This window comes from Pezoporus flaviventris, unplaced genomic scaffold, assembly GCF_033815535.1.
Source record: "Pezoporus flaviventris isolate CSIRO_AGI_PZ_B2104156 unplaced genomic scaffold, CSIRO_AGI_Pfla_v1 ptg000045l, whole genome shotgun sequence".
Taxonomy (NCBI): Eukaryota; Metazoa; Chordata; class Aves; order Psittaciformes; family Psittacidae; genus Pezoporus; species Pezoporus flaviventris.
Window position 1 is genome coordinate 26,849,676 of NW_026892593.1, and position 26,962 is coordinate 26,876,637.

The 26,962-nt window shown below is 39.0% G+C and overlaps 1 protein-coding gene across 1 annotated transcript; it reads right to left on the reverse strand.

The window, feature by feature from the left end:
• YAF2 (YY1 associated factor 2) lies at positions 1-26,525 on the reverse strand. The gene is made up of 4 exons (XM_061467779.1): positions 26,207-26,525; positions 25,917-26,042; positions 5,606-5,758; positions 1-2,993 (listed from the first exon to the last, which is right to left on the reverse strand). Exons 1-4 carry the CDS (start codon positions 26,230-26,232, stop codon positions 2,756-2,758), a joined length of 543 nt encoding a protein of 180 aa, XP_061323763.1. The 5' UTR covers positions 26,233-26,525; the 3' UTR covers positions 1-2,755.
• Positions 26,526-26,962: the final 437 nt, after the last annotated feature.

Sequence of the window (26,962 nt, forward strand, 5' to 3'; positions counted from 1 at the left end):
TTAAATTTCCACCTTTTATAAATGGAGTAAGGATGCTTTTAAATATATTTACAGTTAGAAAAAGGTTTTAGGATTACTACAAGTCAAAAATATTTAGAAATTATGAAAGTGAAGTTCATTTAAATTATAACATGAACAGAGCCAAATGCCATATTCTACTTAGAATTCATCTACTCTGCTGTCAGTATTGTCACATCCCTTTATCACAAACAGGCAAACATTACCTTAACAAATGCCAAAACAGGCATCATTGCAATGTAAACGCTGGCAACATAATAGTTCAGTCAAAACCACCACAGCTCAGTTTTTAGATCCTAGATGACTAGGATCTAGAATTAGAGATTTTACAACTGTATCTCTGATTAGAAACTGCATTTCTATGCCTTATTCCATAAAGAACAGTGAGACTTTTCTGTATTCTTTTTTGATTATAACCATACTTATACCACATTTCTGAGAGTAATCTCTGGAAACAGCTGAATCATAGTAAAGTCCACTCCATCCTCCCTTCCGTCCAAACCAAATGGCAGCTCGTTTCTGAAGATACAAAGAGCCCTCTTTGTTGGCAGTGCTGGGTGGCTTATTCACATAAAGTTAAATGAAAATACGTTTCCCATTTAGTGAACTACTGGTAATAGGTTATTATTTGTTTGCAAGGAATTCTGAAATGCGTTAGCATTCATTACATTTTAAATTAGAAACACATTTCATAAAACATCTTTCACTGAGATCTGCTACCACTAAACTGCTTAAACAGTTTCAGCTCCCTTGTAATCCATTACATCAGTATATTCTGCAAATAGTCCCACCTAAAAATAAAATATATAAAAAAAAATAAAGTTCAGAAGCATGTATTTTTTCTTTCAAAAACTAGTGTATGTTATTCTGCATACCAGCCCAGCCCCCAAAACATTTAAGAACCTTAAAATGCATTGTTTTACAGATACTAAGATTTGGCCAGGTAATGGCAATGAACAGACATCCTATTTAGTAAGATAAAGCAGGATACATAATAAACAGGTCAGTAGTTATCCATCTGAAATAGCCTATAATTAACATTTGATGTCTAAAAAGTTTAAACAGCAACACCAAGGAATGAGGTATGTATGTTCTCAGATATCACATCAGACTTTCATTTTATGCAACTAACTGTATTTCACAACTACCATCTTACAAAATAGAACAGTACCATTGTGCCTGTAGAAGTACTGCATTAAAAACAGAAAAATACATTACTACAAGAAACCACCAAACATCACAATTGTCAGGGGCTACAAAAATCCATTGCTTCAGCTGTTAGGAGACATATCATACGTTGGTAATATATATTGGTAATAATCTGGGGCTGGATTCACTACCAATAAGGTCTATCCAACTTTTACATGGGCTTAAAAATATATTTACTTTGAATGAAAAAGAAAAGAATCATAGGAATAAGCAGACTACCTCACTAAAAGGAGCTAAATGGACATTTGTACTGAACCTGAATCTATAATTTAAAATCTATACATGGATTGCATGTGTGTGTCAAAACACTTATTGGTTGTAAACAAAAATGCAAAATCTGTATTCACAAAAATATTTTATTAGTAATTTTACATAATACCAGATGGGATTGTAAATAGTTCTGCTCTGCATCAGTATATTGCTAAGTGCATAAATGTTGGCAGTTTATGCCATAAAGTAGGGTACTGAGTTTTTTAATATGATTTATGACATAATATATTCGAATAGGCCAAATCAACATTAAAGAAATTGATTCAGGAACAAAAAATTAATAGTACTGTTATTTCCTTATTCTTGTGCAACACCTGATATTCGTGTGATGAAATAAGTGACTATGTGACACTAGATAAATTTGGGCCAAGGAAACAGCACTAAGCAGAAATGAGAACTGCATTTCTGCTATTTTAAAGCTTTTCCAAACTTTCATATTTCCAAATGTTGGGTTTTGTCAAATTCACCGTCATCTGAGGTTCAATATTTGTTACACAACATAGAATAACAGTGTACAGTGACAATGTCATACTTTACCTGAATTGTAAGGTTAACAAATCAATGCTTAGAATGTGTTTTCTATTTTGCTTGTAAACATTACAATAAGTGTTTTAAAGTGTGAAAAAATATTGGTAAACCCATCAACATAATTCAGTAAATCTAGTAAAACGTGTCAAACATTGGCAAAAATTCATACAAACGTTTCATTTAATAACATTTTCCCTATTTAACCACACCAAGTACCAGCAGGTGTTTTTAAGATAATTATTATGAAAATTCTGTTGCAGCAATAGTTGATTAAGTTGATCTTTGACTTGCATACATATAACTATGTTTCACAATTCTCAAATAATACATATTTAGGCAGCTTGAACTATGTTATAAAAATTTAAATTCAGTACATGCCAATAGTAAAGACTCCAAGAGTTGTGTTAGAATTCACTAAACTAAAAGTGAAAATGGACTTACCAGTAACACTGCATAATGAACATTCAAACCACATTTTCATGGCACCTTTACACATGAAGATTAAAAAGTTGGTCTGAAAATGGTCTGTAAGCATTCGTAGATTGAATTTAAATTATTGTTTCTACCACTGCACTTTTTTTCCTTTATTTAAAACTGCATAAATTATGTTCCAGTCAACATACCAATTGTGCATGAACAATCTGTCATGAAAATGTGGTAACAGGTGACAGAAGTTATGTATTTGCATGTTTTGAAGGGAAGAGACTAAAGAAACTGAGGAAATAAAACTTTAATGAGATTCCCCATTCAGTGATGACGCTTCTCCTCTGGGCGAGGATGACCTGGACATTCCCCTCTCTGTGTTGTCAGAGCTAGAACCACTCTGACTGTGTTGATCTGCAGAAGCAGCACTGGAAGCAGGTGGTGACTTAGTTTTCTCCTTAAAGTCTGTAATTATGACTGTAAGATCTCCCACGGTAACTTCCAAATGCTGAGCACTACTTCGATCCACATTTTTCAATCTTGGCCTAAATAAAGCAAATAATCATATTAAAAGCACACACCCCATTTTATTATCTTACTTATTAGGAGCTCTGGAGAACATGTATGTGTACATAAGACTGCTATGTGCAACATGCAATACATAGGAAAACAACATACCACAAGTATTTATGGTAGACTGTTGCCTAGTATGTTTTACATTAAAGTAGCTGAAAGTAACACATTTCCTTCTCCTAAGATTATTATAAAGTTGACCTTATAAGCAATGTAACTGTGAAGCAACATGCATGTGTTTGTTGCACATGTGAAGTTTTCTAAAGGCTTCTAAAAATTAAGCCTGTCTTTATTATGGCTATTGAAAGTTCTAATTTTGATCCAGAGGAAGCATCCATGTCTGCAGTGACCTTAAGCAACAATTCTAAACAGAGAATGATGTTCAGTAATGAAGACATTGGTTTCTGATTTTTGAATTCAACAGCACAGCGTTAACTTGCAACAAGTATTACTTCATTTCAAAACTTCACTAGGACTGCTCATGTATTATTTGAGCTGGACTCTGTTCACAGCACAACTCTGGTATATCCTGGCATATGATGTGGTTTAAATTATGCACAGAGCTGAGTGCTAACTCAGTGTTAACAGCCTAAGTCTCTTCATCTAATCTTTCAATTGTTTGATTTTTCACAATGAAGAGCACCAAAGAACACTTTGACTTATATTCTACCATCATATTTTTGCTAGTGACAAGCATAAAGTATTTCCAATGTATTACTTTCCTTTGACTACCATGAAAAACTGTCACCAGACAAGCTGTTATGAACAGCATAGCTTTATGCATTGACCTGATTCAAGCTGCAATAAATGACATCACATGTTAGCAGGCGTGCTAACAGCAAAGCCCTGACTTTACCCTATCATCTGACTTTGTTTGAAGTAAAATTGGCTCCCATTCACTTCAGCTGAACCACCTCACACCTTTCCTCCACTAGAATAGAGGTTGGCTTTCATATCTTGTTCCCCTGAGGCTGAAGTAGCAGGACTGAAGAATTCAAGAGAAAACTGAAAATCTGGTACTCTGAAACATGGGAAGAGAGAGAAAAACTCAGCATTATCAACCTGCATAAGCGCCATGCCAGGCGCTTATTAATCATCTTGAGTTTGCATGCAGATTTTTACGGTCCTTTCCAGAATGATGTACAAGTTTAAAGGCAAAGAGAAAAGAATATCCTTTTCCCAGAAGACACTGAAGAAAACTGCTTAAACTAATCAAGCATTGCTAACTTTCTATCCTACCTAGTGAATCAATTCTGTGAAAAACTGAACTGTTTGAAGCATTAAAAAAGTAGCTTAGTTATTTCAAATAACAATTCTTAATGCAAATCTCAACACTGGCATTTCAGTCCAAGATTTTTATTTTAGTTATCTGCCAAATGCTCTCCCCTCCTTCCCTACCTTACCTTTGCATTTTTAATGTCCTATTGCAATTCACCCATCAATACTTCAGTTTATAATATTTAACTAGCTTAGTTAATATGATGTTAACTTCAAATACTTCATAACTGGAAGTACTTCAGCTGCATAAGGCAAACTAGTAAATTTGAGCATTAAAGAAAAAAAAAAAAAAAGGAAGGAACATCTCAGTGTCCTCAATCCTAACCATGACTTTATTAATGACTGCTCTTTCTGGACTCTCAATCTCTTCCAGGTTCTTACCCTGATGATCCTATTTTAGGCACAAGAGAAGCATCTGCTACTTCTCTGCATAACTAATCCAAACGATCTTCCTTGGCTGGACTACTCTGGAGTGCCTCCAGCAAATGAAAATAACAATAAAAAGAACAAAAAATAAAAAATAATTAAAAAAAAAATCAATAGCTCCTCCCATATTTGATTAGGCTACATGTCTCTCATACTTCTCAACTTTTTTGGCACGCCATTCGGCATTCTTGCCACAATAGTTTTATGCATAGACTATAATGATTTAGGGGTTAAACTTGCTGCTTTTGTTTTGCAGTTTGCACCCTCCTTCCACCTGGACAGGATAAGGCTTTTACAACAGCTTGCCTGTACTGTAATATTTCATGTTTTCAGTTCTAAGAGTCCAAGGTTTCCGTCAGCATCCCAGATGTAACACAGACTTTTATCACTAGGTAATACACGTGCCTTATTCTGTCACACTGATTTATACCCTAGTTCAGCCCTTCAAAGTTTATTCCAGTTCTGCAAGGATAGCAATAACCACATTACCACTCTTCTGCAGTCTGTCACTGGTTCACTTTATTATTCCACACAAAAACTAGTCACTACTGTCCCCTCTCTTTTCCAGACATTAGTATTTTCCATTTGACTATCTACAGTTTTGGATGGTGTGAGAAATACATCTGTAACCATTAATAAAAATAGCCAAGTCCTTTTCTTTATATTCAGCTGGTCTCCATCTTCTGGTCAAAATTACAAACTGCAGGTTTTCTTTGCATTTAGTAGGCATCCTAATCCAATGAAATTTCACACACATTTAACCTTATTGTTGAAAGAGTTTGCCACAGCACTTACAAAGCTGTAAAACAATGGAATATTTTCTCATTTTCTTTTCTAAATTGTGTTTTACTAATACTGCAAAAGTTTCTAAAATTTTTACCTGGTTTTCTTATGACTGTTCTTTTTGCTTGTTGTTTCCTTTTCACTTTTTTCCTTTTCTACTTTGTCTTTTTTCTCTTTCTTTGATTGGGTAGGGGGCACGAACTGCTGAGGAACCTGTTGTGCAACCAGCTGAGAGACAGGTCGAGGTTTCCTGTGTGCACATATATATAGACACGCATAATGCTTAGATTTTACAAGTCTCAAACTCTTTACACTTCAGTTATTAACAATCACTATAAAAAGAAATACTGCTAACACTTCTTGCTAACGCTTCATTAAATAGTGTATCAGTTTAAACCATTACAGCCTTTTGTTTCACTTGCATAACCAACAAATGAGATTATATACTTCTTTTAATGATTTAGAGACAAGATTTTGCAATGTGCCCTCGTTTCCCAGTTACCATATCCAGGCAGAGACTTACAAAATTGAACTTCAAAAGATGAAGCTTCCAGAGAGAATACTTTGCCATTCACCCCCAGCCCTCTCAAATGATGAGTCTGTTTTGAGTGTACTCCAGTACAGAAGTATACAATCCATACCACAAAAATGAAAAAGCTGAGTTTTCAGGTGTCAGAGCTAAAGCCCCTGCTGGCCTTGTAGAGTAAAATTTCAGTGTTTTCTGCTCAAACAAATTCATTGAAAGCAATAGCAAATCCTATTGTATATCATTTTTAACAAGCTGTTCACTGGTAAAAAATGCACTGCACTAATATTAGGGGGATGCAATCATCAGAACATACATACTTTAAAAGCTGGCAACAGAAACTTCCAACCACATTCCACCACTGTACATAGTGGAGGTTTCATTTCCAAGTTTTGATCCAAGCTAAAAAGCAGGGTGGGAAGAGGAGCAGCAGGCAGAAGAATTTCAACAGTTTATTCTCTTTGCATTTCCTGAAATATTTTGAAATGGTCTAATTTTGTATTGGAATACGCGGATTCTAATTTGAAATGAAACATTTCACTCTTTCCAATGCAAATGTGTTCATTTATTTTGAGATCTTGGAATTAGGAAATTTCAAGTCATGACATATACAAAAGAAGATTCCATGGTTCTACTGAGACTTTGAAGATGCAAATTGCTTCTCCAAAACAGCGCTTACTCTGCCAGGCTCTTGGGTTTTGTTAGCTGGGTTGTGTTGTTGGGTTTTTTAAATAGAAAAAGCACAAATTATATGCACTGTGGTAGTCTAAAAATATCAACCAGTTACTAGAGCAACAGAAGCTATGAGGTCTTACACATATTCATTTATCCCGACCCACAGGATCACACTACCAGCACTTCTTGCTCAGGTGAAGAGTAAAATAAATTAAAAAAAAAGCAGAAAAATCAAGGCAAGTCCCATTAGCAAGTTCTATTTTCAGTAATGACTGCAATAGTTCATGTTACACAGTGAAAGCCAAGTTACAAGAATCCATAAAGTGTGGGAAAGGTGGTTAATAGAAACCAGCTGAGATTACACAACTCTTCACAGCAAGTTCATCATGAATTAAAGTAAAAATAAAGACTATTGAAACTGTCAACACATTAGAACTTTAGGTTAAAACCTAGACTGCCATATACAACTCTACCAGTTCATAGTTAGCATGAACTAAGCCCAGGCTAACTCATGGAGAGACAAAGATTAGCAACAGGTCACTTACTGAAAACTACCCAGTTTATATCAACTGGCAAACATATGACTACATGCTTTTCATGAGACCACTGCAACCAGGACCTTGGAAAACACACAGTATAGAGAGTCCAGAATCACTGAAACGTCTCAATGGACTACAATTATTTACATTAACAGAGTACATAGGACATTGTTACAAAAACTTGTCTCTGAACTGTTTTGATGTTTTGTCACAACAAAGCAGGAACCACCAAGGTGTAATGGCTGCACAAGATTATAATTTCAGGTGGAAAACACTTGTGGTATATGAACAGAACTGATAATCTGTTTTGAAGACTGGTCCAAGAGACAGGGAGTTAATATTTCTAGTGATGGTCAAGTGACAATCCTGTCATTACTACAAAGTGATCTGAGAGAATGATCTGACACATTACTTATAAAATTAGACAGCAGTGAACTTCTCAACATAGACTTAATTATTGCTCAGGACTATGGACAACACCATGATCATGGAAACTTGCTAAAAAGGTCTAGAGAGAGGAAAAAAAAAATCGTAGCCAACTATTTTAGGAGTTCTCAATTCGCAACAATTTCAATTCTTGAGGACAAACTAGACGATTTCTATTAGAGTACAGCTAGGAAATTAAGCTTAGAACCAAGTTCTAGGTTTAGAACAATTTTTTCTAGTGCCATTAACCAAATGAGATCGACAAAAAAGATATTTCCCATAAGACACAGAAGTCAGTTAAGACAAAGAAAACCCACAAAGAAATCACATTTGGGAGGATGCATTAAAAATTAATATATGTGGTTTTGCGGTGACAAAGAATTCCACTCAAATATTGTATTCCTTGAAATTAAACAGTCATCTTTGTTGTCAATTATTTCTACAGCTTTCTATTAGTTATATCTATGTCCTACAATCTCTTACCTGCTTTGTCACTTCCAGATTGCTTAAATGAGGCACTCAATGGTTTTATCTTAAAAATTTGAGAGAAAAAAAGATTTTCACATCTCTGAACACTGATAGCATCTTTCAAGCCTTCCTTATACCCCTGCCCCAGGTACTCAAGAGGGGCTACTGAACTGAAACCTAGGGCTTTGCAAGCCATGCAGGCTTCAGGAGATAACTTTACCACTCGTGAGGCTTTAGTCTGATAGAATTGTTCATGATTTAGCAGGAGCTGAATCATGTCATTCAAGCATGAAAGAATTCATGGAAAGAAAGCTTTCTCTCAGACAAGATAAATGTAAGAAAAACTATTCCTGTAACAGGAAACTGATTTTGATGATTTGCCAACATGCAACATTTTAAATTACTGGTTTTCAAAATGAGTTAAAGACTCCTTGTAATAGGCTGCTACAGATTAAGTAGATATAGACAATGTTAACACTGCCTTTTACTTTATCAGTATGTTTACAGTAATCTGCTTTTTGAGCATACTCAAGAGCACTTCTTTCTTTAGAAAGAAGCTCATTAAACTTCTGCATTATGATTACAAGAATTTTTTGCCTCTGTCACTGGGAGTGACTTTACAACTGAAGAAGCTAGAACTAGAGGAAGAAATGTTCATAAATGCAATACATATTGCTTAGCCCCTCAAAACGTTGCATTTTTATCTATTAATTTCACTTCAATCATTTTAAGTGGAACACTTATCAAGAGATTATACACTATTACAAAAGATAAGAGCTATCAACTCTTTCCAACAGAGGTGAGCTTTATGGTTTAGCCCCTAAGCACTGCAGCTGTACCAACAAACTGATTTCCTGAGCTTCCAAGAGATCACTAAACATCACAACTCCAAAAATTATGCCTCTCCTTCTCTATCATTTATTTTCTTTACAGCCAGTGTTACCTTTCTTCTACATCAGTATCAGCCATACTTCTACCTACATTTCTATTCCAAACTCATCCATTATCAATTATTTAATTCCAATGCTGCTTTCAAGGTCTGGCATACAACTACTCACTTCATAATCTCCTTTGAAAAGTAAGGAAAACTTACATTTCTGCTTTTTTTAAAAAGCAGACAGTAATACAAACACTCAAGGATACAGTTTTTGTCTTCTCTGCAATTTCCATTAATGCTAAATGACAAGGATGTCATAATTTTAACTCTATTCTTCGTTGCTGGATGTGACCACGTTTTATTTTACAGGATTTGATCTGCTTTACAGAGTATATTTACAGAAGCTGCAGAGATTTGTCTGTTTAGGTTTTGTGTGAAGAAACTCATTCAACACTGATGGTCTCAAAGGGAGCAAATATTTAATACTGAGAAGGACAGACTAGTTTTCACTGTTGGCATTATTTAACAAAAATATAGCCATTTACATGCTTAGAGGTGAACAATACACATTCAAGACTACACGCAGTGCACTAGACCAAATGATATCTGGAACTTTTGCCCCAAGTCATTTCCCTCTCCCAGAGCTCAACACAGCACCTTCCTGCTCATAAGTCATTTTAGACATCTCACAGCAGTACATGATTCCTTAATTTCCCTCACCTAGCATTCCCCAATAGCCTGTGTAAAAAGAATTCTGACCAATTTGATATGACGGAATAACTTGGCCTCATTACACAAAGCAGAAAAAAAAAATGATGTACCATACTAATAATCAACATATGCAGCAGAAGCACAGCAAGCTCTCAGTCGCCCAAGCTGTGCATCAAACATGCAGACAACTGAACTGGCTCAATGCCGACGCATCTTGGGGGTCTGTCTGAGTTTATTTAATTTATTCAGAGCACAACTACATTTGCACAGCGCTGCTTCTACAGCCATCACGAGTCCATGAAGCAGTCTCATGTCTCCTGCACTGCTCAGAGTATAAGCTCAAATTCTGACAGACCTCAACTACTTATCTGTCAAACCAGCTCTAGGGTCCATCTGCTAGAGTCTGGAAACTAAGAGCATGATGTGGGCAACTGTTATTTTTCCATGAACCAACCCTAAATCTACCTACATCTCAAGCGAGTTCTGCGTCAGCACAATGCACCCCTGTGTGGAAGGTCAGGAGAGGATTCATCTGTTTGGTTCTGCATATCCTGAAAACACAGAGCCAACCAAGTAAGACTGCCAAGCAGCACACAGTGCAGCCAAGCTAGTAAGACTGCTGAGAAGCACAGTACAGAGACACCAACAGTCCAATAGCACAGCCAACAGCTGAGCTTTGATTTGGTGTGAGCCATGCTGGACTTGGACTGGTCCACACAGAACCAGTACCCATATACTCTCTGCAGCCACATACCTCGGAATATAACCTATGCTTTTCTGCACAGAAAGACATGCTATAATTAAATCCAAATGCTGAATACGTAACACCTTTTCAACCTGTTGTGGGAAAAATGTATTGTCATCTATAACGCATGACTTGCAGAGCCCAGATATTCTGAAGACACCAAGACATACTCAAAGGCACACTACTGAAGCTACATCTCCTCTGCTTTGCATATTTATTACTGTAGAAGTATTAAAATTACGGTTTCTCAATCTTAACAGCACATGTCTAAATTAAGGAAGTGCTGTCACCTCAGCTTTCAATCAAGCTGAAAAATATTCAACAGATAACCTGGATCCAGAATAGTATCTGTCAAGTAGAGCTTCCATTCTAATGTGATCCTTCCTTTCCTTCTTCTCAGGTCCATTCACCTCCTGGTTCCAATTCAAACAAAAAGCCCTTGCTGAAGGCTTATCCTGTCTGCAGCGCAAACCATCTGTTTCGTAAAGAAAGTGTCACCTGCAACATATGTAAAAATCTTTACAATACCATGTTAAGTCAGATATTTAAGCCTGCTGTTGAGCTCTGATCACTTTACTTGCCACGCTCCCTCCAATGACCAGAGCAACATTCTAGTCCAGTTTTACTTACCTAACTTAGTTGATAAATTTCTGTTTTCAAATTTCTCTTACTCCCTGGTTACTTGTGAAATTATACACATCTTGCCCCATCCTAGAAATCAGGAAGAAATTGCCTATGAAACAGTACTCCTACAGAAGGATGTAATGTAGCTGCCCAATACGGCATTGATCTGTTTTGGGTTTCTCTTCCAGATACTAAGAAGCTGCCTTTTGAATGACAGAAGGATTCAATGAAACAGATAAGATGTTCATACTATTAAACAAAACAGGTAACTATTATGCACCACGATTCATTTATTCATCTGAACAGTTTGAGCTTTCAGGCTGATCAGAAATATCTTGTCTCCCATCATATTTTCATTCTCAGCTCCTGAGCAAAACAAAGTCTGTGGTATTTCTTCAAAATTCTTCACTTGCTTTTATGTAGAATCTTTACACAGTATCCCATACATTCTGTAATTTCAACTTTGCACACAAATTGTCCTTCCTTCCATTGTAACGGATTGGAAAAAGATTGTAAAAGACTGAAAAACCCAAACAAACCTAAACAGGTTTCAGAAATGTAAAGAGGTTTTATTCAAAGGCACTCCTAATCCATAAGCAGTAACATTGATCTAAACTTCTCTTCCCTGCAGGGAGATACTGACCTTTTGTTCAAGACAGCAGATTTATCCCTCAAAAAAGAGAGGTTAGAAATAGCTGGAACAGAAACTTTACTGATTTTGTCTTGCCCTTGGTCATAGAATCCTTTCCTCAAAAATGAAAATCCACATTATTCTTCAAAGTATTCTTCCCTCTCAGTTGATTCAGAGGACAGAATAAATGCTTCTAAGTTAACGGAAGTTCCCCAGTCTTCTACTTCGTTTCTTGTTGCTTTAAGGCCCTCACTGCACAAGACTCAAGTAGTAAGTCCAGCATGTTTTTGAACATCAGCTTCATTCATACTTCTGCAATCTCTTCTGTTCCACCACCAAGGCATGACGGAACTTACTCTGCCAGTAATCTAGTCAACCAGTGCCCCAAATTTCACTCTCCAGGGTGTTTCAAGAGTTACCAATATCCACTGTCTGTCTGATTAATACCCCTTTGATTTTTCCTTCTGTCTTAGAAGAAATAAGGTTAGGTTTAATGAAGTCCTAATAAAAATCTTGTTTTGCTGATGTTTGTAACGTACAGATCTTTTAAAACTAAACAGAATACAGTTAAGCACATTAAAATCTTGTTGAGAACAAAGTTGAATCACTCAAATCCTACTCTGCTTTTTCATTATTAGACTGGATCATTTCCCAGTACAAATGTACAGGCTTTAAATATCTTACAATTTATTTGAAGATCATTTTCCACTCACATCTATCCTAAGTATTAATGTCTCAAGGAGCTAATAGAAATCTGATATCCACAGTAATACTCTAATCTCCGTTTTTCTAGCTCATGGTCATTACTGAAATCTCAAGAAAAACTTATCTTTGCATACTTTCTACTTCATCGTCATATTCTTGCTAGTCCCTGCTCACATCTCCTTCACCACGTCCTCCTTTCTCCAACTGAAAAGGTCTACATTCTCAAATATAACATAACACAGTAACTAGAGCTATTAGCTTAAAAACAAAAAGTTGTTCCTATTGTCCAAAGCAAGCAGATGTACACACGGAGTCAGCTGGAGAGATGCATGATCTTACAATAAACGGCTTTTTAAACAAACAGACAAAAAGGATATGAAAAAGCTTTTTTAAGTAGGAGATTTTCTACATGAAAGACTACTCTTGTAACACGCTATTAGGAGAATATCTTCACTTGGGTATGAATGTTCTGAGCCATTCTTATGGCACTTATGTCAGGAACTTTTACAGGGCACAGCTATAGTTAAATATTGCAGCAACATTTTAGCGTGATACGCTTCCTGCTTGTTTTCAAAAAGACATTATCTATGCAAAGTTCTAACCGTAACTGTTACACAGCTTAGACAGCTTTTTACTCTGAAGATCACAGGACAGGTTACAACCAGCAGCTTTGGAATGTGACTTTTCCATGACGGACTGATGATACAGATTTAGATGCCAGAAGGTCTAAATGGTTCCAGAATATATATATATATGCACACACATGCACACATATACATTTCAAATTCAGTTTCTCTAAGAACACAATACCTTGAAGTAGAAGTTACTAAGAAGTAAATGAACTTTCCTCCCATCCACTAGCCACTTCTTTTTAACAGCTATATCCCTCCCCCACCTTTATATACTGATAACAAGTTACTTAAACATCAAGTAATTAACATTCCCTCTTCCTCAGGCATGTTTTCTCTCTTTTTCAGAAGTCTTCCTGCAACTCAGGTTACAATGACGCTAATGATTTTTGCATCTATACCCCCCTTTTTTCCCCTCCCACTGTAACTGGCTTTAATAATAGCAAATGTAAGCAACATCACCTTGACAGACAGAAAAATTAAACATACACACAGCTACCCAAACCTTTTTTGCTTTGAGCCACCCTCTGCCTGCAAAGGACTTGAGTTCAAAGAGATTGCCTGGTTGGGTGTTTTTAAAGACTAGGAATCCATGAAAAATGTTGAAAGGCCGAGGCCTGTATTTATATGGACATTGCAATGGTGTTGACAGCTTTAAATAAAATAAATGGAACCAGATTTAATTTAGCATGGTCCTCTTGTTATCACGGCTTACAAATGCACAGGTGAAGTACTTTCTAAGAGTCAAGAAACTGTTACTTAATTTCTTTCCAATATAGAAAGAAATCAATAGAACAGAGACACATGCACTGTCCACACATAATGATCCAGAGAGCCAACAGTCCATTTGACATCTAGTGAATGGCAGAATCTTAATAAACTTCAAGGAAGAAGGCAAAAGTTTAAGTCTTACATTTTAGGCAGTTCATTTCAGGCCATTCATTTCAGTTTATGCACAAATCTGTATTGTTAAGGTGTAAACACACACAATTTGGCTATACAAAAACCAAGACAAAAAATTCCCTATTTGTACCCTATCCATTTCTGTATCTTTTTCACTGATACTCTCTTCACATCTCAAGAAGCCAATGATATTTTCAAGTGGTAGTTTGACTATAAACACATAAAGTGTGAAATATTTTTCAGACTTCAATAGTGGAGGACTATTCTTGTGAAATGCAAAACACTCATTCCCAAATAATTAGAGAGAATAGTTACAAAACACAAGTACCCCTCCACATATTTGCAGATTAGCTACAGTGCTTTGAGACTTTATTTTCTTCCGTCAGGCAGTTTTTCAACTAACAACCTTTTTTTCCTAGACTCGATACATAAGAAAAATTTACTATTTTAATCACATTTATCTTTTAATGGAGTATCACACCTATTCCACAAGCTCTTTGCATGGCACCTTGTGCAACAAGAGCTTCTAGGTGCTGCCAATGTACTGAGGAAACAGTATTCCAGAACAAAGGAAATTGCTTTTTCAACTTCACTAAAAACCCAGCACAAACATTTGTTCCATTACCATTGCTGATTTTTGTGAACAAGCACAACCAGACCACAACCTCCCAACCCCAAAAAAAGAAGACAGAAAAGGCGGAGGAAGGGGGAGATGTTCATTTCTGCATAACCACATCAATAATACTGTTTTAAGCAAATAGGAAATTGTCAGTATAGTAACTAAGTATACTTAGTATACAAAGTAGTACTGCAAACACTGTGCCCAATTAGACCCTGCAAACTGTGGTGTACACAGAATTTAACAGGTCATGTAATACCACTCCTGATTTTTAGCAGTTGAAATCACATTATGAAAAGCAAAGAATATTTCCTATTACCCGTTCTTGTAATGCAAATACAGTGATTGCTAGCAATTAAATTAAATCACTAGCAGAAGCAGCAGCCTTAGGATTCTGACACAGATCAGCTCACCCTCCCTCAGTCATCAGGACTCCATTAAGCTATTCATAGAATAAAAACTATCAGATTAAACTATGTTTAGCTTGCCGTGTCACATGAATATGCTCACACTAATCACCACACAAAGCTATCTTGTGAGAAACTAGTCTTTATTTCTCCATTGAAGCAGTTCATGATTAAATGCATCTTCAACACTGATAATTTACGTTCTTATCCAAATTTATTTTTCCTCATTACCATCCCTTCTGTCATATCCTAGAATGTTAACAGTACATTACACTGCCTCCACAAATAATACAACTGAATAATTATGACAGCGCAAACAGTGGAGCTAGTGGTCTGTACGGGAAAACATAATATAGATCCATATGCATACTGCAGAGTAACAATGCAGTTTTTACACCTTCTATGTATATCTGTATTCGAACTTTCAGCCAGTGTTTTCATATTCCTAGCTGGTTTACAGTGTGAATCACTTACTTGGAATTCATCCATTCAGTGCATTTCTAGCAATTCTGTCTTTCAATAAAAGCTGATTCAATTAGAACAGACTTACAAAACCCATATGGTTTTATCAGTCACTGTATAAATGCACAGAAAACTACCCCTTGAGGCACTGTCCCTATTTAATCATTCCCTTAAAGGGAATGCCCTATTTTCCAGATGACATTTAACAGATGAGGCCAGCATCAAGTCTCCTGAAGACAACTGGTACACTGCACAACAGCCTGCCTTTAGAAGAAATACCCATATCAGAACCTTTATAAAGCCCAAATTCATCTTCACAGATAGCTTTTAAAGCAGCCATCAAATGTTACATTTCCAGCAACCAGGCTTAAGGCTTCAACCTCTTGCACACTGTTGTGAGAAATTCTTCTCTATATGCCACAAACTGTGGTTCACTGATGCTCAGCATCACAGCTATATGAAAAATATCCTGTTTGAGAAACATATGGGTTTCAAGCAATTTATATTCCCTAGATAACAACGTGCTACATATAAACAGGGGTCAGGAAGCTCAATTTCCTAAACATCAGCCCCTGAGGAGGCAGCATTTGGAAGTCTGCAAAGAAGGCAGTGGTTACAGTGGTTTTGACTCCTAGATCCTTGGGATTCATGCAGAAGCGACCTCTCCCAACTTCCAGTCCCACAAAGGATTGACTGGATCCTCCGGGCTGCTCCTCTGTCCTGTTCCAGTAGAAACAGTGGTGCTTTTTGCACGTATGCAAAAACACGCAAAATATGAGGTTCGTACTGAGGCAGCAGCATAGTTATCGTTGCACAAAACAGGGTGAACACTTGGCACAACTAGTTTTGGGACCAAGCAGGAAGGAGCTTGCCTCTGACCCATCTTATTTGTTCTGCACTTATGTGTGATCTTTCCAGAGGCTACAGCATTCTAGAACTTTCTTCCATTCATAGTCAGCCCTGTCACGATGTCCTCCTTAAGCAGGGGAAAACACTACACACTTTGCCTAAAAAGTCTCCGCAAGCTATCCAGAAAAGATGTATATTAGAAAAAGATGCCACAATTGTGAGCCCTGACCGTTTCTTTTTCCCTTATTCAGCTACAGAATTCAAGCTTGCAACCCTCATCACAGAATGTTTGTAAGAAACAACCTTCCTTTTGCTGAACGTGTCAAAGCAACCTTTTTCCAGCTTTTAGAGTCAAGAACTCTACTTTTAAAGTAAAATTTAACCCCCCACTCATTCGCGGTTTTTTTTTCTACCAAGCACTGTCATTTGACTTGTGCAGTTCAGATAAAGTATATTCAAGGATTATGGAAAAGTTTGACATCCCAAAGTTCTAGTAAATTAAAACAGGTACATTTTCTATCGTTCATTTCCTCTCCACCCCCCAACTCTTAAGAAAACAAGAAAAGACTTGTAGCGGACGTCAAGGTTGTATCTTGCACTCTTCAATCTGACTTCTGATGGAAAGTTTGCCAGCTGAAAGCCTACCAATAACATTCTGCAGCTGAACTCTCCAAGTTCAAGCCTGCTTGAACATACCACATACCAGTGGAAAGCACATCACAGACAATCCTCGGGATCTCTCTGTCCTACTTAAACTAGGATAAGCTATTGCATGAAAGCATTAAAAATGATCACTTAATGTTCTGTTCCACTAGCCTACTTTGAAAATATTTTGTAGCTGGCTGAATCAGCTAACTAGACATCATTTGATACCCTGAGAAACTTTTCTGCAAAGCATACTATCCTAACCTGACTTTCAAGATGAAACGTACAGACACTTTATCACAGGAACAGGCACAGTGGGCTGTCACAACAGTAAAGGAAAAATTGTTACAAAAAGTTATATGACAGAAAATGCAAACTTCTCATCACTCTGCAGGTGATAAAAGCTTTCTTATCAGCTAGACTTCTCTTTTAACATACTTAATCTAATTGTAGGTGTTTATTCAAATCTCAGTAGCTTTTAGTCTAGGACAGCTAACCATTTTCCCTAGAAAAGACACAATGAGCAAGAATACCACTGGTGGCACTAAAAACAAAGATGACATTTCCACTAAAGAAAGAAAATAAAAAAGCTAAACATATTGAAACATGCATTACTTATGGCCCAAAGGAAAGTACTTGAACATGGAAATAGAAAGAAGTATACCCATTATCAAACATGGAAAGAAAGCAAATACCAGATGGCATAAAGGCTTCTTTGCTTCAGTCTTCACACAGAAGTTTAATACCGTGTAACCAAATTAAACAAGGGGATGCAAGTACAAAGTAGAACAAGAAACAGACCAGGCTACTGAATGTTATATATTTGACTGTCAACAGCATCTAAAGAAATTCACCCTAAGAAACAAATTGCTTAGAGAACTACAGGAAGAAGAAAGATGTCATCAAGTACTGCAAAAGAGTGAAAAAAAAGGTAAAAAGGCAAACCCAAAATGGTATATAAAATTTCAGGAAGTAGTAGATGAGTCACAGCCTAACTCAGATTTAAGAAAGATACTAGAATAACATTATTTAACAATTGGAAGCATTAACGAATAAAGACAATTGGTTTGACACAGTCTAGTTTCTCTCTTGAATGGACCAGTTGTCCTAGCAACTAGAAGAAAAGCAATACACGGCCCAAGTCTTGACTTGCAATGAAATCAAAAATACATTTCCCCACTCAAGCTAGACTTTGACTGGGACAAAGTTGTGCAGAATGAAGTTCAAAATTAGATTTTGCTTGCTCAGTTTTAATAGTTCTCAACCGTCAGCTGTAGATGTGGGATAGTATTTATAGTGAGGTTCTACAGGTATACTATTCAATATTTTAAATCATGTTGTGGACAAAAGAATAAGGAATAGAATAAACAAGCAGCACCAAGCTGAACAGTGGTGAGAACTACCTGCCAAAATCATCCTGAGTTAACAAGACTCAAAAATTAAAACAATGAAATCCAAGGAAGACAGCATAAAGCACCATGGGCCCCACAACTGCACACAAAAAGCTCTGCTTAAGTAACAGTGGAACATAAAATGACCCCAGACTGTACTGAATCGAGTAGATCACAAGGCATGAAGAAACTAACATCGTGATGCTACTGTGCAAGAAGAAAAGGCTCATTCAGGGAAGCACCAACATCATTATTTAGCAGAATCCTGGAAAGGTACAGTCTCACTACACCTTAAACTAGCAATGACTCAGCTGTAGGTATGTCCTCATTCTAGGCCACTACTAACTGAAGAGTCAAGAATAAAGAATTGGGATATAAACTGAAGAAAAATGACACCTATAAGAAAGGGCTGCTGAAATTTTGCTTCCTTAAGAAAGACTTAGAGAAAATGGGTGAACATGGAAACCATAACCCAGCAACAAAAGAACTGCAAATATAGTGGGTAATTCCCTGGGATAGGGAGAATATGAATCAACTTATCTTAGTGAACACAAAGGTTAGATATGTGGAAAAGCATCACAGAATCACAGAATCCCAAGGGTTGGAAGGGACCTCGAAAGATCATCTAGTCCAAACCCCCCTGCAAGAGCAGGGTAACCTAGAGTACATCACACAAGAACTTGTCCAGGGGGGCCTTGAATATCTCCAATCAAGGGCAAAAAGAGCACCATAAATAAGCTGTATAAAGGGGGTTACAGTCTCTTTCACTGGAGAGTTCTTAGAACAAAAATTATGTTGCAAGTTGCCCAGGTTTACTGATTCTCTTTCAGTATCGGGGGTCTAGCTCACCGGAAGACCTTTTTCAGTGCGAGTTCCTAGGGCAACATGGATAAGCCAAGTAAAACATGTTAGCCTTCTTAGAACCACCCCTGTAAAGAACTCAGATGTATTCAGAGCTGCTACTATTTTAGTAACCGTGGAAAACAAATGCTCACCTATTTTGCTTGGCTTTGGTACAATTCAGTTGAACAAGCCACTCTTAACTTGCAGAACCTACATCCGACCCTGCAGTGCCTGTTAATAAAGTTGGCCTTCCAGAGAGTGTATCTTTTAAACCTGTGATCAGATTCAAGATCTTGGAAACAGAGTGCTGAGAAGTTTTTATTCCTGTTCAGCAGCTTTGATATCATTAGTTATCATAGGAAGGGAACAGAAAAAGTTTACAGAAAGCAACAGGTTTGTTTTTTTTTTAATTATATAAGGTATATACCCATAGAACAATGACAGCTACATAAATTTCTAGCCCAAAACAACTGCTGATACAACTACTATTTTCAATATGATGCAAAAAGAAACACCTATATTAGGTTTAAATCAACCATCAGAGTTGGATCAGACAGACCCTGACAAGTCTTAGATCAGTATCAAATGAAATACTGTTCATTTGGGAGTTACAGAAAAAACCCAAACAAACCTCAAACCAAAAATACCAAGCTCATGCTTAAAAGGAGAAAAAGCACATTTTTTTCATAAGCTGTTTAGAAAAATGAATTAAAGTACCTGTCAGGTTCAAAACTACGTAGATTTAACAAAGATTGAACTTAATAAACAAACCAAACCAAAACCAACTTCTAAAATATAAGCTTCATTTTCCTTTGACTGGCTGCTCATTGCATTCTCTGTTGCCCATACAAGCTACACCTATCAACAGCATCAGAGAGCCACCCCAGTCAATAAAAATCACTATCTTGTTTTAGATAGAAAAAAACCTCATTCAACTTGATGTGTGCAAACTTCCTAAGTTTCACTATATTTTTCAGGGAAAATAATTCCTAAATAAATTCCTAAATAATTCCAATGGATACTTTAAAAAACTCCTTTTAAAAAGACTGGAAGCTCAGAATGAGTAGATTTCCTGACTGCTATCTGCAGAGCAAAAGAGAATTATTTATTCATTATTGTATTCATAATTTAATATTTAAGCTTAAACATAAAACTTGTAATACAGAGCTTGGTAAAATATGGATTGTATTATATGACTTTTCCACTCACTTCATTCCTGCAAATATTTCCTCCTCCAAACTACCATAAGTAAGGAACAGCTCCTCAGTCTGTTAAGCTTGATTCAGTCATGTATCTGTAAAATCAGCATGACGGGTGGTTCTTCCTCTTTCTTTCCTTCACAGCCTTCCCCCTGACACATAAGCGCGCATGTGTGCACGCAGGCTGCATACTGGAAGGCAGAAGAGAAAGTCTTTAACAAGCTGTTGTAAAACAGACATGTTAAACCAGATATACAAGATAAGCACCAACTCCCTGTCCCGAGCAGCACTGCATTTCAACAGAAATACAAATAACCACATTTGGTTAAATGTAACTGATTTGTGCTTATAAACATCCAGATGGTACATGACTAAACAAATTGCACATGTTTTCTGAAGAAAAATGACCTTGATATCCAAGTTAAAAAATTAAACATTTTATTTATGCTTCTCAAAGCATAAAACAAACTCATGACAGTTTTCAAGTAGAGACCTGTATCTCATATATTTAGGAGGCTGTCAGACATGCTTATAAAATACATGCGCATATTGAATGGCCACACTCTCAGGCACAATCAAGGAGCACAGACCAAATATCAAGCAAATGTACAAAGATGGCATCCCAGTTCGTTATACCTGACTCTTATGTCTGGTATGATTTAAACTTGGCTTTTCATACCTTAGGCTGGGAGAAAAGGAATGATGCGGTAATGGAAATCAATAGGGCACAGGACACGGAAGCCATGCCCCTCCATTCAGCTTGTTATGTGTCTACTTCAGCACTACAAATCTACAGAAATTCATCCTGACTCGAGATGGTTTTCTTATTCTGGCTACAAATTTCAGGAGCTATTTTATGTAAATGATATAACAGATAGCAGCTCACCCAACATATATCAGAAAGGAATGCCTAAAACAAACAAAAACCCCTAACCCCCCAAAAAATCTTCACAGAAACCACTTTTACCTAATTTATCTTCTTACTCTCCTTCCCCCTGCCCCTGCTAAAAGGAAAATACTTTGGGCTTGAATAGTGTGCACTGAGTCTCACAGATCTATAGCTAAGAGTAAGTTTTTACTGAACTCAAAGCAAGCAATGAAAGCAGTTCTAAAAATTAAGTAAAACCATAACAAGGATAAAATAGTTACAACATTGTACAACAAACCTTCTCCTGTTATTAGCTAAGAGAATCCTACTAGTGAAAATATCCTTTGGAATTCTGTTCTTTTTCCTAATTTGAAAGTCACAGAATGCTATCGACTCCAAAAAGGGGAAATTGATCACATATTCCTGGCCCCCTTTTTTCCTTTATTTACACAGCAGAGTATCATGCCAAGCATTTAGAAGTTGAGCAAGCTGTTGCAGTTCCTCCTGTAGGTCCTTACTACATTGCCCTAAACATTCCTCCTTCACACTGGAACAATGGAAAAGCACAGCATAGAAAAAAGAATAGCATCCTGCAACTAGAGACCAGACCATAATACACATGCACCAAAAAACACACCAAGAAAAGCAAAGCAACAAGTAATTTTAAATCTGGATGCTGTCACTAACTGAATAACAACAGCATTAATATGATCTGGGGAAGATGAAGCAAAGAGGTGATGGAGCACTAACACAGGCTCCTAAAAAACAGAAGAGAGCAACAAACATCCCTTTAGAAAGAATGCTAGTCCTTTTGCTAGCTCTTCCGAGCAGCACCGGAACTCCTAATCTTTAATAACACATCTAAATTACAATGACTAACCCATTAGTTGGCAAGAAAACAAAACAAGCCAAACCCCAACTACCTACTGAAGGACAGACAAACTGGGAACAAATGCTGCAATAAGGTCTGCCCAGGGATCCAGCCCAGCTCTTGAAGATCAGCTAGTACTGGTGTTCTCTTGGTTCAGATAACGTCATGAAGAACAGAAGGAAAGAGAGAGGAAAAATGGTAGCGTGCCCATGGAGACAACTTTCTTTTGGCAAAGCAGTATCATGAGAGTCAGACCAAATTCAGCAACCCCACTATAACCTTCTCAGGAGCCAAACAATTCTCTTCCTGGTTTTCAGCATAACATAATTTCCATGATTGCTTTTACAGTGACACTGGTGTGGGCTTTTTCCAGCAATCACTTTACTTTTTTTACTAAGGTTCTAGCAATCACTTTACTTTTCTGTACAACACAAGGGACAGAGAAGGAATCACAATTTTCAAGTGCTTATGTCTCAGCAAAACCTAATTTCATGGGGCAAGGAAATCAAACCACTTATTTAGCCTAAGGACTCTTCCTCTTGCCAACCTTCAATGGCTTTTGCAAACAATAGAGCTTCTCAAAGAGATCATACAATTTCTTTATAATGGAAACTATTAGACAACCTAAATATAGAGTTCATTACCAGTTCCCTCTATAACGCAGTATGTTAGGGTTCATATTCAGAATTCCTTATTCATGCGTCTAATGAACTTCAGCAGGAGATTTGTCCAAGTAAGGAATGATTATTACAACCCTAGGTTCCTTACATTTATACAACATCTTTCATCTAGAAGAATTCGACAATGTTTTAAAGGTCACATGTAGAAAATTACTATATTCAGTAGTCTTCTATCAAGAGGAACACAGTAATTTCTCAGTACCCAAGCAGCAATATAGAACAATTGAGGTTAGAAAGTAAATAAGAAAGCCATGTCTACAGGGAGAATTTAGATCCTCAGTAACGTTACCAAATTAAAGTCTGACAACACTTCTACAGCAAAAGGTCCAGGGATTTCCAGCTGGCAGATAGGATCTTAGTTTATATCCGACTCATGGCACATCCAACTGACACCATGCTGGGGCACTCTTTTAGTACTAACACACAGAAGAGTGCCTGCCACCTTGGGGATTACTCACACTGCTTCTTGCGGCATCCAGGATTTCTCTTGGACATCTCCCATCCAAGAACAGCCTGGTTTAACCATTCAAGGCGATACCGCCTTGGACGAAATTAATTAACACCATGATCCTATCTGCTTTGAAAATTCAGTTGTCTAGAAGCATATTAAAATACAATGAAGAAATCATAAGAATTATTTCCACTAATCTTAACAATTCCACTGGTTGTTAAAGATCATAATCCATGTCTAGCTTCTGGCATAAAAGATAATTCTTTCATAGAGAAGGAATTATTCAACAATGGAAACACCCACAAACCCTACCCACACCTGACAATATTTCTGTTGTTAATTGACATGACATATATATATATATTTATAAGACAACTGTTTTAATGAACTTTGCACTTAATTTCCAGGGGCCTTCAAAACCACTAAACTTCACTATGATTGCCTGTTTTTCCATCTGCAAATCCGGTCCCATTCAGTGAATTTTAACGCGCAGAAGCAGACAAACCATCCACCCCAAAGACTTCTCTGAACTAAAAAAAACCCAGTACTTCACACTGTCTTATAGACAAAGCTCTCAGTAAAAAAAAAAAAACACAGTAGAAATTTTGAAGAACCACTGCACACTAAGAACTGTGCTGAAGCATCAACTTAATCTAACATTAAGCTTCAAAATGGAAGACTTAAAAAGCCAAATTCACCGTGTCATCAAAACACCACAGCATTGTTATTCTGACCAGCACTGATGGAAAACACGTTGTTGTACAGGCTGTACCAGAAAATGTTTTAACAAGGCCCCAGTTTGGTGTCTGGGACTCCAGCTCCTTAGGGGAAAAAAGAAAACAATCCATCCAAATGGCCTTTTGTGTCTCTCTGGCACCCTGATGACTCCCTCCACAGACACAAAGGTCTGCTTACTAGCTCAAATCTGATTTCTGAACTGAGGCCTAAAACCTCAACCTGCAGTTATCTCATCCGGCGTGTACATCCTGGGCTCTACAAACATCTGAAAATGCAAGCCATTTAAACCTAAGGGAAAAAAAGAAACCCATAAACCTACTCAGTTACACACTGTTTCAGAAATCAGGCAGAGAAACAAAAATCAATGTATCAGATAAAGGTCTGCCTACCAGACCACTGTGGGGGACAAAGTGGAAACAAAAAAAAAAAAAAGCAAAAACAAACAAAAAGACATTTTGTTGCTAAAGTATTAAAAAATTACGAAATACTCAAGAGGGGAAAAAAGAAGGCAATGATAACACTGCTTTTTCAGGACTGTTTTATTTTTTCCACACTTCTTTGCCAGCTTGTTTGGCTTTCCTTTTTTGTTCGGTTGTTGGGTCTTTTTAAGTTTCACTGCTTTTACCCAACCGAGTTTCCAATGCAGCAAAACGTAATTTTCAACTGACTGCACCTATCAAACTGACTGGAGGTTTCAGAAGCTTTACTCGTGCCATTTTAAAAGATTTTACATTCATTATTTCAGCAGCATTATTTTGCTGAGCATTACCAATCTGCACTCATCTATCCGTGATATGAACACAGTACCATTGTTGTAACTGGAAACCACGCTATACAGGACAGATGCAACTCCTCTCACCAAGTTCCTTAGTTTAAAAAATAAGTAACAAGATAAAAAAAAATCAACTAGCATTCAAAACCTTAAGTTATGACAAGTCCTTTCAACATTCATTCCGGTTTTCAGAAGTCTAGGAAATCAAGTCTAGAAGTAAAGATGAATCATTCTTGTCAAGTAATTGAACCCAACCCTGCCCTTACAATTTCAAACATACAGCATTTCTTGCAAGTCATATTCAGCACTGCTTTGACCTGTATCTGGAATGTAATTGCTGGTTTTGATCAGATTGCAACTTTTATTGCCACTTAAACTTCTCTTGCTGACAGGATAAACCCATAGGTATGATAACTGTAACAAAGGATCCTGTAGCAATATTTTCCTTAGTGAGAACGCAACGGTTACAAGCGCACTCCTGTTGGCATTTTAAACACCCTCCGTTCCCCAGGCACACACGCTTAGGCCACAATACTGACAGACACCGCCAGACACAGGGACCAGGTAATCCACCACAAGCTTTCTGACGAGTGCACAGGGAACAGGTCCTCCTGGGAAGTCAGGGATACGCAGGGCAGCACTTCTGCACAGCACAATCAACAATCCCTCCCCAAACAGACGAAGGGTCTTATCCACCTTTATGACCCCTAGAAACTGGCACAGTGATGTGTTGTGATTAAAAGCTAATTAAAATAATATCAATTTTTAAAACGGAGGTATTTATAAGGCAAAGTTAAACTCACAGAAAAAAATAGTTTAAAAGGGGAAAAAAAAAAAAAAAGCATGGGAGGGCTAGTGCCTTAGCGCACGCCGCAGAAGAGATGGTTCCTGGGGGTGTGAGGGGCACGGCCCCTGCGGGGTCAGGCCGCGCAGAAGATCCGTCCCTTCCGGGTGCCTATTATCCCCGTTTCCACACGCGACGGGGCGCCGCTCCCCGACTTGGGTCACGCTTACCGGGGCACCCCCTAGCCTGGGCCGGGACCCCCCGGTAAACGTAACCCGATTTCTTCCACCGCCGCCCTCCCTCCCTCACAGCCCGGGGCGGCGGGAGGCTGCCCACGGCTCGCCCCGCTCCCCCTCCGCCGGCGACCCACCGTGTGGAGGTGCCCTTCCTCACGTCGCACATCATGCACTTGAAGGCCTCGGCGCTGTTGCGGAAGGTGCAGACGCTGCAGTCCCAGTAGCCCTCGTCCGAGGAGGGTTTCGGCTGCCGCTTCGGCCTGCGGAGACACACGCGCGCCAGGGGCAACACCGGGCACGCCGCCCTCACGCCGCCGTCTCCCCCCCGGGGGCGCCCCACCGGGCGCCATCGCAGCCGGCTCCGCGCACCCGGCCGCCGCGGAGAGGGCCCGGGGAGAAGAGGACGCGCCACCGCTGCCCCTACCTGGTCGGGCTCTTCTTGTCTCCCATGCCGGCTCCAGACGCGTCCCCGGCCCGGCCCCGGCGCGGCCCTTTGTGTGTTTGTCAATAAGGAGGAGCGCGGGGGGTCTCTCGGCTCTAACGGGGACCCGGGGAGGAGGAGCCGCCGCCGCAACCTCCAGCTGTCGGGGAAACTCCTGCCGCCGCCGCCGCCGCCCCCCTCACGTGTCCCCCCGCCGCCAACCAGCGCCCGCCCGCAGGCCGCGGCGCCCGGCGGGCCGCGCACGGCGGCAGGTTCGCAACCGCCGGCGGCTCGGGCACTGCGAGCCGGGAGGCGGCGGAGCCGGGGCGCCGCGGGGGCTGCTGGGGGCGGGGTGGAGCGGGACGGGGCGGGGCAGGGGGAGCCGCGGCGGGCCCGCGGTGGCGGGAAGGGGCAGGCGCCGAGGGCGGCCTTGGCGGCGGTTGGTGTGAGGGCGCCCTGTGGCCGTTGTCCCGGTGGGGAGTGCGGCCAGGCCGTACTGGGGGCCTGCCCCGCGGCGGTGCCAGGGTAGGCCGGGCGGGCTGGGCGGCTGGGTTACGCGGAGCCTGGCCGGGGAGTGCTGTCCCGCGGCTCCCAGGTTGGGCGGAGGCGGTGGCCGGGCCTCATCTGGGAGGCCGAGGGAAGGCTGCGGGGAGCCGGCGGCCCTGCTCCTCGGCCCGGGCGGCGGGGCCGAGGGACGCGCCGGGTGGCCCGGGCAGCGTCGGGGAACCGGCGGAAGTGGTGTCCCGGGCGGGTGGGAGT

Coding starts and splice junctions, on each gene's coding strand:
- YAF2 (XM_061467779.1), bottom strand. CDS start 26,232: ATGGGAGACAAGAAGAGCCCGACCAG. Junction 26,043..26,206: donor GACAAGAAGAGCCCGACCAG/GTAGGGGCAGCG, acceptor GTGTCTCCGCAG/GCCGAAGCGGCAGCCGAAAC. Junction 5,759..25,916: donor AGGAAGGGCACCTCCACACG/GTGGGTCGCCGG, acceptor ATGTGCACACAG/GAAACCTCGACCTGTCTCTC.